General features: G+C 41.6%; 1 protein-coding gene across 1 annotated transcript in view; it reads left to right on the plus strand.

The window, feature by feature from the left end:
* LOC104287170 (fructose-1,6-bisphosphatase isozyme 2) overlaps window positions 1-14,830 on the plus strand; it is a 21,263-nt gene that overhangs the window by 1,584 nt on the left and 4,849 nt on the right. The window contains exons 3-6 of the mRNA XM_009885836.1: window positions 1,877-2,039; window positions 2,962-3,054; window positions 9,036-9,176; window positions 10,387-10,524. Coding sequence (XP_009884138.1) covers window positions 1,877-2,039; window positions 2,962-3,054; window positions 9,036-9,176; window positions 10,387-10,524 — 535 coding nt within the window. The remainder of the gene's footprint in view (window positions 1-1,876; window positions 2,040-2,961; window positions 3,055-9,035; window positions 9,177-10,386; window positions 10,525-14,830) is intronic.

The raw sequence follows: 14,830 nt of genomic DNA on the forward strand, positions 1-14,830 counted from the left end.
TATGTATTGAAATACGTGTTTCTGTACATGCCTGTGTGTGTATGTATACATACATACATAAAAAAGACAGGGAATATACTTGTGTAAGAAAGAAAGACAACATTTGTAATTTGTTTTTTGTTTGGTTCTTTTTTTTTTCCATGGGAACACCAAAATGTATGACACCAGTTTTTTTTGCACTTCTGTTGACTATTTGGTCAAAGTCCTCAATGATCTTTGCAAATCATGAATTCAATGTCTCAGTACTGCCACCTTCACTTTACAGGCGTGGACCATAATATATAGAGAGGACATGGGACATACTCAAAGTTAAGAGCAGCATCAGATTCCTGTGCCAAAAACCGTTAAACTGCACTTTGTCTCCGTACTTTCTAGGTGAAGCTGAGCTGTTTTGCCTCCCTGACATAGCAGAACAGTTGCTTTTATCTCATTTTTATCTTTCAATATGTAATCCCTGAAGCATTTAATAAGTGGGGAAAACCTTTATTGGATAGACTAGAAGTGGAATAGCCAACTGGCCTACAGGACACATGGCTACTATGCTGGATGAATCTTCCCATCAGAAGGAAAAGATCATTATGTTAAGCAACAAACGTTTCTTTCCACAAACAAAAGTTTCAGGAGATGAACCAGAAGTATCTAAAGTACACAAACACACAAATGAGAAACTCGCACCATTCAAAGTACTGCAACTAACCACAAAATTTCAGACATTCACACCTCAAACCTTCAAACACAGTGACTGGCTTGTATCCATCTGCATTTGTGAAGTTAGAGAGCTCTGATTTTTCCAGCCCCTCCAAACAGGAGACTGTGAAATGACTTCTTTAATGTTAGAGAGCTTAGCGTGAATTTTTAACAAATTTGCCATTCAAAAGTAAAGAATGACTTTTTCTAAGCCATAGACTTGAGCTGGGAATGCGCCTGAAAACACACTAACGGGAGAATGGGTACTTAGCACTCCCTGAAAATGATGGTCCTTTCCAGTATCTCAAACTTGGCACTGCAAAATAGAGTGGCCAAAATGCTCAATATTTCCGAAAAGCTCAGGCAGCTTTGAGTTTTGAATAAGACAAAAGACCTATCCTGCCCCCAAATAAGGCCTGGTGCTGACCAACATCCTAGGAACTAACCAGTTGCCCCTTTCTCCTTCCTTCTTTTTTTCCCCCATAATGAATAAAAGCGCTGTATCAATTTCCAGTTCCTTATACATCTGAGATGCCCAGACCACGCACGTTAGGTCTAAACCCTATTTTCTCAACTGAAAATCTCAGAAATATATATAATACTATATACAACATAATTCATATATTGCTAAAATCAGGAAAGGGAACAGAAGCATCGTCCTAACTCAGACGAGGATCACAAAATAAAACAAACCTTGATCCTGAGATACAGTCAAGTGTGGGGAATTATCTGAGGGTGTCTTTAAAACTTCTGATTTTGGGGTGGCTGGGGACTGAGCAGAACATGGGTTAAAGGACCATCACAGAGCTCTGAGCAGCCAGTGGGAGAAAATTATGCAGATGCTAACTGCCCCTTCTCCTTCCTCAAAGCTGTTGCCAGCTGCTTCATGGGGCTGCTAGGGAAGCCTGGCACCCAGTGTCCTGGCTGTGGGCTCTGCTCCTGGGCTGGAGAACATCCAAGCAAAACGATGCAGGTAAAGCCCCAAAATTATGCCATCGCCCATTCTCTTTTTCATGCATGCTTTCATTTTCTAGCAGCAGCACCCATCTCCTAATGCACCTTAGCAGTTTAATCCAAAGGTTAGAGGTGTGGGAAGATGAGAGGAAGGAGCCACCCTGACTTGTTTTTCTCCTAAAAGTCTGTAACATTGGCATCCCTCAGGTTTTCTGATATTTTTACTTTTCTGTAGGTTTGGTATTGCTGGCACTGTGAATGTGACTGGTGACGAAGTGAAGAAGCTGGATGTATTATCCAACTCTCTGGTGATTAACATGCTCCAGTCCTCCTACAGCACCTGCGTCCTGGTCACGGAGGAGAACAAGGAAGCCATCATCACCCCAAAAGACAAGCGGGTCTGTGCAGCTCCTGCCTTCAGGGGGTTATCAGATCAGGCAGCAGCAGGTGGCACTCTTGTTTCAAGCATGAAACCTGGGCCTGGCCCCAAAAACAACCCTTCCCGGGGGAATTCAGAAAATTTGCAGCATTACTGTATTGTTTTGATTAATAACTGTGGTGGATGGCACAGTTTCAACAGCTGAAAGAGCTGTGGAGGGGAAAAATATTATTAAAGTTTGGGGGGGGGGGGGGGTGTGAATAATTATTTTGGAGCTTGTTAACACACCCCAGATCCCAGGTGTAAGTGTACTATTACATTCCCTGACCGCCAGTGTAACGGTTTTGGATTACATTAATATTTAGGCAAGACAAAATGAGATGAGAGGCTGGCAGAACCGGGTTTTACGTTACACGTCCAGAGGAAACACCTGACTGCTTCATCAGGCTTCCCCCAGGAGAGGATCCTATTGCAGCGAGATGCTGCTTGTGCTGATGTAACCTACCCTTTCCCCAAGATGTCTTCCCTCTGCCTTCTTACTGTCAAACCTAATATCACAGGCAAATCCTTCAGTCCAAAACAAAACATAACAAAACTTATTTACTCAGGGAAGATGCGTGCTTCCAGAGTGAGTCACTCCTTTTTCTTTCAAGCAATTTCTTGCATTGCTTGTCAGCAGAGGAGGACTCCTTTCTATCATCAGATTTTGTGCTGTCGGGGCAGAAACGTGCCCTCTCCTATTTCCCTGGCAGGCCCTGCGGGGAGTGGGTGCTGTGCTGTAGGGCCGGCTGGGTCAACAGCGCAGCCTTCTCTGGCAAGATGTGTCAGGTGTGCTTGGAGGGCTAAACGCAGTCATAAAAACATGGGTTTTGTCAAGTGAAATGAAATAATAGTGCAAGACTACATGCCATTTAACACTTCCCTTGCCACTTCTGTTGTAGGGTAAATATGTGGTGTGCTTTGATCCCCTTGATGGCTCATCCAATATAGACTGCTTGGCACCAATAGGAACAATATTTGCTATCTACAAAAAGGTAAGAGGATGAACAGAGCACGCATGGCACAACTCACTTGGTGAAAGCAAAACATCTTGTGTACATCAACTTGCTTAGTTTCTTTCCTAGGTCCTTTAAGTGTCTTTGGGATCAACAGAGCCTCTGAAAGAGCAGAAGAGGTAACACTTGGGATTCATGGTGCTAAAATGCTGCCTGAATTCCCCAGAAAGGGACACTCAGCCCCTTGAAACTGTTAGGCGGCAGCACTTCCCCTCCTCCAGACACACAGGCACTTAAATAAAACTCTCTCACCATCAGGCAGCTAGTTAGCGCCTTCAGTGATGCTTTACTTGCTGCAGGAGAGTTCAGGGGTGTCACGGTACCTATGAACCACAGTATTTGTCTTCCTGGATACTGACTGGGGAGGGCTGACGGTCACTGCCTGGACCGTATCACGGTTAGCAGTGTGGTGGCCTTCTGGTATGAGTTGCTACACCTGTTACGGATAGGGGGTTATAAACGTGCTAACAATGGAGGCCACCTGAGGCTGAAGGAAACAGTCACCTACAGCCACTGGGGCCTTGCCAGCATGTCTGCACCCATGGGGCTGCACAGAACAGCAACTGCACAGCCAATTAACAAACATTAATAGTTAGAGTCATGCCAAGTCTTGTGATTTGATTGCTAATCTCCTAGCAGTTGGTGTTTTTCCTAAAGCCTGAGCTCACAGTCATATGACTATGGGAGACCCTCAGCCATCACTATTATGAAGTAACATTTACAGGACTTGTGACTACACAGAAGTCTTTGCAGACTCAGATGCTAGACTTCAAACACATGAAGGTATGTTTTTAAAGTCCGCTTTCATCTTTTAATTCATAATTTTTAGCTGGCCAGTCCTTGGTTTTTACATTTCTGGTAGGCAAAACACTAATTATGGCTGTTGAGAATATGCATCTACTAGTAAACCAAATAGTTAGAGCACAATCTCAACAGGGACATGGCACAAGCCAAGTGCTGGCATATGGCTGTCCACACTGCTAATTGTTAGTGCAAAGCCCCGTCACAAATGCAGCCCAGGCCAGACAACCCTGAGATGATCATAGAATCATAGAATTGTTGAGGTTGGAAGGGACCTTGAAGATGATGCCTGGGTATGCCTTCTGGAAAGAGCAGCCCAGGGACTACCTACAGTACCATCTACCGTGTTGCTTTTTGTAGGGAAGAGAGCTTAGTTGTACGGATGCAATCCATGCCACATGCCCTGATGGTAGGCAAAGAGGTCCCCACTCTTTTCATTTATCTTGCTAAAGAAAGCCTAAAAGACCGCAGCACCTCCTGACATTTACAATACGAAATAACTGTGTTGTCCACCATTCTTAAAGGTGGTAAGCACCATCTTACAAATACTAAACATTTACTTTCTGTTTAGAAGTGTTGTGTTAGGTTACTTGGCATAACCATAAAGGTAAGTGCTCAGTGTGAGTAAGATAGCTTACCAGGTTGAAATACAGATTAGATTTCTCTACCATCTAAAGTTCACCTGTTAATGTGCGTAAAGACTATGGACTGCCCCGTCTCCCCTAGGGTTCTGCTTCAGTATTGAAATATTTCCCAAAGAACTAACGTTGTTCCCAAATGCTCAAGTGTTCAATTAATTTTCTGATCCTTCCATAATTGTTGTTGTTCTAATATATATTAACATATTTGTTGTAGATACTGTTTACAAGTTACTAGTTTTCATGTGGGTGAATATCCTCCAGGGCTTCATAAAGAGAAAACTGCATTTCTTTCTACAAATACTTCATATCCAAATGAAAACCCTGCTGCTAGGATGAAGCACATTTGTTGATTACAAGAGCAACTTATCACTCTTGCCTGGAAAGTTAGAAACAATGTTGAATTTACAGACTTTCACTTGCATAACTATTTCTATTAAAATGCCATTTCCAAAGTACATGTTAATTAAAGTGCCTTCCTCTCAGATAAGACAATTTTATAGCAACACTATTAACTTCAAACCCTTTGAAATAATGAAATAAGTGGTTTATTGATTGTTACTGAAGGGTAGTGCAAAAGGAATAAAAGTGAGATGTTTATCCCAGTGGATGAGAATCGCTTAAGAAAATTTGAAGCCATTTAAGGTTCATGAACATAATTTTGGAAAAGCTAGAACGATGGTAATTCCAAAGGATGATCCTTAGCACCTGTCTGATACTTGGTATCTTCCAACTCTCAGATGATTGCATGACTGGTTTTCTCAAAATGTCAGCACCGTCACTTCATTTCCAAAGGCACACCCTCCAGAACTGAAATATTTGCCTTTTTTTAGGGGGGAAAAAAAAAAAAAAAATCGTGGTTTTCTATAAAGGCCAGATTTGGCCAATGAATTTCAAACCTGAGGATGGTTCTCTGGCTGCTCCCAATCCAGAGCCACCACCATGGTGGTACCATTGCCTCCTGCCAAAAGAACACTGTATCTGCATCTTAAAGAAAACCATTGGGAAACAAATGCCATGTTAGGTTTATTTACTTTTGCACGTGGCTTTTACTTTTGGAAGCATGGGTGGTATTGTTAAACAGATCAGAAATGTCAGAAAAGTGGGGCTGAGGGAGGAGCCTTGCTGAATCAGCAGAAGCCAGAGTAATGGATAGGACCTTGACAGTCACTGTCACTGAGGGGCTCCCAGCTGCTGGAGTGTCAGGATGTCAGGATGACAGTAAGCATTTTTTGCTTTGATTCTTCCCTATTATTCATGCCACTGAGCTGAATCTACAGCACTCAGTTCATACTCCACATATACGCTATGAAACTCTGCTGGTTGGTTTCATTCTGGTTTTAATTTGTAATGTTGCCCAGTTCCTCAGGTATATTTTATTTCTCCTCCTTTCATTGTCACAAGGATAATGTTGTCCCCTTCCTGTGGTCCCTTACAGAGAAGGTGTAAGAATTCAGGGCAAATGCAAAGGATACTGATGAAACATGTGATACAAACAGAGACCTGGAAATCAAGTCCTTCCAGAGCTGCTCCCAGTGCTGATGAGAACTCCCTCACGTGATGTTGGCAAATCGTACACGCAAAAAATTGTCAAACTCAGATATCACCTGAGGGTACCCCTACAGCCAGACTCTGTGGACCTTGTTTCATTTGCTTCACACCAAGGAGCCAAAGTGACTGTGTCAGAGCTTGTCAGAACTTCTCTGCAGTCCCTCTGCCTGTTTCAGTGCTTTGCATAAAGACCTCTAAAGAGATTTCACTACCGCCATCTCGTAGTCAAAATATAATAGATAGGAAATCCATCTGTGCACCAGAAAGAAGTGAAAATATTCAGCTTAATTCCCTAGTTTGTTTCACAATACATGGTACTTGGCAGGACAAAACTCCTGCAGTTATAACAGTGAAATATCAGATGATCTCTAGCTTTTTTGCATTCTGACAAGCTCTGTGAAATGTTTGATACAGAGCTTTTTTCCCTTCTTTTTGGAAGCTGGCTCTTGGAAACACAGTTGTGAATCAGGATGGAAAAACAAGTGAATTCTGCCCAACTGTTCATCTCCCAAGGGAGGATTTTCTGTGTTTGTTCACAATAGTCAACAAATAAGTGGTTTCTCAGGCATACAAACATAGAAAATGCATTTAAGAGATATCTGAAAAGATCATCTCAAAAAAATATATTTTAAATCAATATCACATGTAACGGGCAGTTACTTATACTGTATATACACTGTGTTCTATAAAACGAACCTCTTTATTGTATGTATAAAAAATTAATTTTTATTTAAGGAGGAAAGCATACAAGAAGCTAGGAGAATCATAATATGTTTGCAACTAGTGGTGTAAATGTACATTTAATTCTGCATTTAATATTGCAAATAATTAGTTCACTATAGACAACCATTGCTTTTGATGTTGAGATGTATGTGCCTTGGGAGTATATTTTTCACAAAATCATAGAATGGTTTAGGTTGGAAGCGACATTAAAGATCATCGAGTTCCAACCCCCCTGCCATGGGCAGGGACACCTCCAACTAGACCAGGCTGCCCAAGGCCACATCCAGCCTGGCCTTGAACACCTCCTGGGATGGGGCCTCAACAACCTCTCTGGGCAACCTGTTCCAGTGCCTTACAACCCTCAAAGTGAAAAACTTCTTCCTAATGTTTAATCTAAACCTGCCCTCTTCGGTCTCGCTGGAGCCTTCTCTTCTCCAGGATGAACAACCCCAACTGCCTCAGCCTGTCTTCATAGGGGAGGTGCTCCACCCTTCAGATCATCTTTGTGGCCCTCCTCTGGACCTGCTCCAACAAGTCCATGTCCTTCTTATGTTGGGGGCCCCAGGGCTGGACGCAATATTGCAGGTGTGGTCTTACCAGAGCAGAACAAGGGGGCAGAATCACCTCCCTTGACCTGCTGGCCACTCTTCTGTTTCCACACTTTCCACAGAAGATCTTGGCAAAATAGTAGAAGTAGTAGTAGTAGTAGTAGTAGTAGTAGTAGTAGTAGTAATAGTAGTAGTAGTAGTAGTAGTAGTAGTAGTAAAAAAAGATAAAAATACCACTAAAAACTCAAAGCAAAAGTAACAAAAGTAGCAAAATCTTTCAGCTGACAATCAAAATATTTTGATGTGGAATTACTGTCTTCATATGCTATGAAAGATGTAGTTTCAGTGTCCCAAACCTAGTTCTCCTCTAGATGTTGTCATAAAATGACAAATGAGATCCCTAAGTTAGCCTTAGCTTTCCACCTTGCTAAGACCATTGCACCCTGAGACCTCCTTGCCATGGGGCACAGCAGAGAATTTCTCTGTTGCAGGAGAATTGTTTTCCTTTGGAAAATATCTGTGAAAGTAAGTCTTGATTTTTTAAAAAATTTACTCGATATTCATCAAATATTTTATTTCCTACACAAAACTGTCTCCACTGATTTTTACTTTTTAACCCGATATTTTGGGCTAGACCTGCTATTTCTATTTAGCTGCTACTCAGTCTAATTAAGACAATGCAATCACTGGGAAATTGTCTGAGTTTGGATCAATAAAATGCTAAACCAGGGCCTAAAGAAAAGATCTGAGTGGGTTCTCATTTTAATTCCTTGTAAACTGCCATCAAAAAAATCCACAGAAGATCCACCGCAACTGACAAGCTTTTAAAGTAGCGTTAACATCAGGCATTCCCTACCCACCTTGTAGTCCCAGGAGATGAAGGCTGGAGCCATCCTTCCCAGGTACTCTTGGCTGTTCTTTCTCACTCCACCAGTCAAACTCTTGTATGCCATGGCTGAGTCACACCCCAAGAGCTGGCTGGAAATACTTGCACCAGGTCTGCTCAGTCTACTGTGGTTCAGTGATAACCGAAGTGCCAAATCAAAATATGAGTGTTGGAAATTGATTAAAAGCCTGAAGTAAAGTGCCACGTGAATGTTCTATGTAGAGTTATATATGCGTACCTGCACACACACAATTACATATGCAAATGCATTTGTTATTTTATGTATAATAGGAACATTTGTATCACTTCAGTTACCCAACTCTCCACCAGCAGAGACCAATGCACAATCTTAGTTCCATCACGTTGCACCACCTACCCTTTATTCTGCATTACTGGAAGCAATTTGTCTGTAATGTCAGTTACTGCATTCACCACACAGTTATTCCTTCTGAGGGACATCAGTATGATAGCTTTTGTTTACATTTCCAGAAAATTAGTACCCCTGTTCTATCTCAGATTTCTGACAACCTTGAATTAATAGACTGGGCTGTAATGCTAAGGTATCAGCTTTGTTGCAGATATTGTATTGATTGCATAACGTATAAAATAACAAACTCTCAAGGTCCTGTCCCAGCGTGCACATGTACTTGTACCAAACTTGCCCTGAACTAGTGGGAACAACCTTTATTTTGGTTGTTTCAAAGGCCTGCATAGACACAAAAAGGAAATCTGCCCCACATTACTATTGAAGTGTCATTTTTATTCTTTCTCATAAGAATTTAACCTTCAGTCCAATGGTGATTTTTTCCTCAGGATACAGATGACGAGCCCTCTGAAAAAGATGCTCTGCAGCCTGGACGCAATATTGTTGCTGCCGGCTATGCCTTGTACGGCAGTGCTACACTGGTTGCCCTCTCCACGGGGCAAGGAGTGGACTGCTTCATGCTGGATCCGGTACAGTCATGGTGCTAATCACATTGCCACTGTCTTTTAGAGATTTCTGTGCTTGGGTTTACTAATTTTTCTTACTTCTTGTCCCTGTAATCTAGGCAATCTAGGCGATTTTTTTTTCACCTGTGTCCTGGAGCATCCCACCTCCAGTTTACAAGTATTTAATAATACATGCGTATGTTGGTTGCAATACGTCTGGTTTTAATAACCGGTGGAAGGGAGTTTAAGTTAAATAGGATTTGAAAACCTGTTCATTCAAACCAGACTGCTGGTTTGAGCACACACTTAAGAAAATATACTCTGAACTGTACCTTTACCTCCATTTAAAGGACTCCTGCTTTTTCATGTTCTTGTTTTTTTCTATCTGTAGAAGAACCTCAGCATGTTCAGTGTTTAGCCTAAGGCAAGGACCGTTTGCTGATATAGTTCATGCAAAGTGATGTTTGATTTTTTGAGTGCAATTTATTTTTAAGGCTAAGCCCTTTAAGATGTGTACCCAACAGTTTGCAAAAGCACAAGCATACAGATACAATCAGACATGTGCCACCCCTTGGTGCCCAGCTCAGGAGCCCAACAAGTATTACTGGAGGAATGCAGGAAGGAGATCACTCATTTGAGAAACCAGCATTAGATGTGGGCAATAACACAGGAATTCTTTTTGATAAAAGGACGCATTAATATCAAAACTCCTTTTAACTTTTATAAGCAGGTTCATTCCAAGTGGGAAGAACTGGGAGCTGAACTGCTCTGGTTAGAGGCACAGGAAGAGAACATGGAAGTTGCACTTAAACTGCAGACAGCAACACCCTGGGGGTAGCTGACCACATTCACTTTAAGATATTTAGACAAGACAGGCAAGAAAAGTTGAAAAATCAGAAGGCAGTGTAATTTCTGAATTTGTAAACTTATGATTTGTGGACAGAGATTCACAATCCATCTGCTTTCAGGGCTGACTGGTGTTCATTTGACATGCTAACTATTATAGTCAAATTGTTTTTTGTTTATACTAGCAATGTGACAAGTTTTCATGAACTTAACTCAGATTCTGTGCTTTCTGCTCTGTTTGAAATACTGTGAAGTTATACACAAGACTGGTGCTGAAAGGACCAAGCTGTGCTAGCGTTTCTGCCATCTCTAGTGTGACAACTGTTACAGAAAGTCAATAAAATGTTCTGCTGCTTGCTAATAGCTGGTCTATCCTGTTCTTCCATAGGGTCTCGGTGAATTTATTTTGGTGGACAGAGATGTTAAAATCAAGAAGAAAGGGAAGGTATACAGTCTCAATGAAGGTTATGCAAAGTATTTTGATCCTGCAATGACAGAATATTTACAAAAGAAGAAATTCCCTGAGGTAAGAAAATATTAGCACTGTAGCCAATGTACTGTGCACTGGCAAGCACTGCCTTCCATGCAGTCCTGGCTGATGGGAAATGATTTGAAGGCCTCGCTGAGTTCAGCCCCATGCAACCCTTTCATGCCATCAGGTCCATTTTGGATATGTATCTGATGTGGTGGTTTCTGATGCCCTGACATATTTTATAACTTAGACTTCAGAAAGTAAATTCATTGCTTGCTTGTCACTGTGTGGATGAAAATGTGCTGTACATGAAGAACCAGATTTTTCGACAAAGCTCTGAAACTGTGCCAGCAAAATGGGGGTGGGGGTTGTGTGTGTGGGTGCCCTTGTTTTCTAGCTTATCTGAATATGCAGCTCAGTCATATGTGCAGCTGGGCATTTGAGGCTAGATTCCAGGCCAGAAGGTGTTTGCATGGATCTGGGTGGCATCACCTCGTCCTTCCTGTACACACTTGCATCTGAGAAATGCAGTATCACTCTTGGACTGTCTATTTGCATCATATGGAGCACCAACCAAGACACAGGTTGAAAAAAAGAAAGGGTGTGAGGCAGAATTTCACTATATTCTGTTGTTAAGAGGCTTATACTGTGTCCCTCAGAGAGAAAAAGCTGAGAACATCCCATGTCTGATCAACTTCCTTGTGGGGACATACAGCTCTGTATAGCCTCCAGTCAATGCTAGGAGGACACAACACAAGCTCTCAGTGTGGAAAGCTGGAAGCTCTCTAGAAGGCGTAGCTATGTGACCAGAAATTCATAATGAAATATGGTGACATGTAACAGCTCAGGACTGAATTTGGCCAGGAAACTGGTTTTACTGCTCCTCCTGTTAACAAAAAAGCCATAGGATTATTTTTTAAGCTATTGTCGAGAATACTTATACAAGGCTCCTGTAAAAATCAATATATCCAGTAGAAAACTTGAGGGTGCTGTACAAGGGAAATGTAATGAGTAAGAGTTTAAACTATAATTCTGTGAGAAGCTCCTGAGCTGAAAATCTGAATTTACTACATTGGATACAACCGTCATGCAGACCTCTTATGAAAATCTCTTTTCCGTACTACCCTGATTGTCATTACAGAGGGTATCACATCCCAGCATTTTAAATATATTAATTTTGAATATTTGAGGTAGTTTTGAAACTTCAAAGTTGGCTTTCAATACAGCTGTGAAAGAAGCAGAAGCCCATGACACAACTTTCATACTTCCTGAAAATTAATCCAGCTGGGGAAAAGGAGATCTGTGCTTCTTGTTCTGCTCATGTTATGCTGAGCTATGTATTCGGTATAAAGCACTAACACTGGATTTGTTAATTTATGTTTTTGCAAACCACCCTAGTGTTTTTTATAGTAAAACTCTTAAACAAATAATCAACCCCAGGCAACTATAAAAATCTTCTGAAGAGATTTCAAACTCAGTAGAAAGACCAGACTGAGATATTTCACCACAGGCTCAATGAGGACAGCTCTGTCATGTGATTCACTAAATCCTTAGGTGAGGACATACAGGAAAAACCTCATTTGCAAACACCATGTTATCTCAAATCTGTGCTTCATTTCAGGAAATCCTATTGAAAGTGTTGTTGCACTAATGCAACGCAAGTTGGCAGAAGGTGTTTTTGTTACTAAAGTAAGCAGCACAGTAGTGCATATGTTATCTGGAGTGGTGGAAGTCTCCTCAAGGGTGCTGAGCAAGCACATCACTTTGCTGTTTTGAGACATAGGGTTGCCCATGTGAGAAGGGCCAAGGCACTAATGTTAGGCACTCACTCATAGCACAAGGAAGTGCCCTGCCCATCTGAAAGCTTGTTATGAACCTGAGTTTTGGAAAACAGCATAACTCAATTCCTTGAGTTGAAAAGTGCATTATATTTTGATTGTGTCAGGTCAAGAGAGAGAAGGTGTTGCCACTCTTCCATAGCATGAAACCTGCTTCCTGGCATCCTCTGTAAGCCTTACCAGTTACAGATACGTTGGTGCTGCCTCTGCCTTCCCTGCAGTGTGCAGGTGGCGCATTGCACAGCTTTGGGGTGTGTCTTCCTCACTTCAGCACACAGAAGAGCATCTGAGGGATGCCCCCTGCCCGTGACTTGAGGAGGAACTGACATATGAGGCATGGCGGATCCCTTCATACGCAGGCAGACAACTCTCACCCTACGGACTTCTGGCCACTGGAAGCCAAAAGACTAGGCATTAATTTTAGCAACTTGTCACTTTCTTCTCTTTTTTTTCCTTTTATCCTACCTCTGCTTCCTCCTTCCTGTGGTTCTTGGTCAACATGCTGTTCAGATAACTCTCTAACATTGCCACAGAAAACTGAAAAGTTAAAAATAAAATAAAACAAGCAAAGCAGAATGTTTTCCACAACATGTCCTGTGTTCGGTATCACTGTCATTGGCAGTCAAACATTACAAATCAACCCTTTATGTGGAGAGGAGAGATTTTCTCTTACTATCTAACAACAGCATCCCAGATCAGACAGTTTGGACTACAAAGCCATGTTGGCCTTCAAGGTTTCTTGTGGACCACTGTTCACCTAAGGCATCAATTCTGAATTAAAAGCAATGGAAAAATGCTGCTGTTCTGCAGGTCAGCTGTAAATCTCCTACCATTGTCATGTGGCGCTTAGTGGGAAATATTTGTCTAGATACATCTCTTCTGGAACGAGAGTCCAGAGTAAAGCTAATTTTTTTGTTAAGCATCACAAAATCTCCTGCTGCTTAACCAGCTTGAAAAACAAGGTGCTATTTGCAAGAGTGCCTGTACTGCAACACGTTTACTCCAGTCTGCACTGGATAATGGGCACTGCTGAGCTAGGAACTTTCTGCACAAATTTAACTCTTTGCCAAAGTGGGTTATTCCTCCAATAATGTTTGCAAGGCCCTAACCTCCTGCTGGCACTGGTTCACTGATGGTAGAATTCAGAAACATGGTGTAGGCATCGTCATACTTTGCTGTTCCACCCATTTTTATCTTCACTTCCTATGGCCACAAGAGAAGTTGAGTCTTGTCAAAGCTGATCTAGAGCCATGCGACGGAGACTCCCTGGTTAAGGATTTGTCTTAGCAATGCCATCAAAAACTTATCATCAACAGCACATTTCAGCATGAAGCATTCTTCTGCCAGCCAGCCCAGCTGTGCCCGAGTGACATAAAAAAGCTAACAAAACCCCTGTTCTTTTGTTACCATAACTGTATGTGGAGCAAGAGATGCAGGGTGTTGTTGCTTTAGTCTGTAGAAAAGAGTTTTTTCCCCCCACTCTCCTGGTCATCACAGTTATGCAAGAAAAACATGGTCTTGTTCTGCTGTGGAGAAAAATATCTGTCAGAAATCAGTAGAACAGAGAAGTGAGAAAGTGAATCCCATCACATCGTGAAGAAAAAAATCACAGGACCTATCTGTTATGAGCCATTTTTGTTCCTCTGGGTTAAGCAAAAAAAACTACAGGAAACTAAAAGCAATCACAAGTTTACTCAAACACCGTGGACGCTGACCAGGGAACAACAAGGTTCTCCAACTCTTTCATTAGCATCAGCTGAACCAGTGTGAAGCGCTCACTGGGCAAACACACAGCTTGGCATTACTCAAAACTTGGGATGAATTTCCCTAGCATTCATGCTCTCCTATTTTGTTTGAGAAGAAAGACTGGGCGATATGCCAACATGCATGCAACACCTATTAACTTTCTCATCTGTAAGAAAAATGCATGAGAAACCAACTAGAGAAAAAAGAAGTAACATTTCTAGTAACTAAAAGGACTATTTATTCCTCCCAAGCAGATAGCTGCTAAGGGAAGTGAAAATTTTATTACAGTCTGTGGTTCAAGTGATAACTGTACCAAAATAGAGGAATTTCTTTTCTGTATTTTTCTCAGCTCAGTCTCAGCACTGTGTTTCTAGCAGATGAATTTCTATCAGGGTAAGAAGCGACTAAAATTGTCAGTGACACCTCATCAGCTTCACATAACACTGCTCATGTATGCATAAATTGTCTAAATGGCCTGCACACAAATAGGAAATCCAGCACATCCCAGACGTATCTAATGACTTGTACACAGGTGGCTCAGCTGTGCAGCTTGTATTTGGTAAATTTTATACATGTGGGTTGCAGACTCCTTATTTGATAATGACTTAGAGGCAGTCCTTAGCAGTCTATTTCAGGGCCTGCTTATTATCAATTTGCTATGACTTTTCTTAATGTTTAACAAACTTAAAAGACTTGCCTCATCACCTTCTGAAACCATATAAGAGAGCTCTTCCTTTGATCATATTTTTAAAAGTAATTTCAGACTGTAATCTTTC

This window comes from Charadrius vociferus, unplaced genomic scaffold, assembly GCF_000708025.1.
Source record: "Charadrius vociferus isolate BGI_N301 unplaced genomic scaffold, ASM70802v2 scaffold235, whole genome shotgun sequence".
NCBI lineage: Eukaryota > Metazoa > Chordata > Aves > Charadriiformes > Charadriidae > Charadrius > Charadrius vociferus.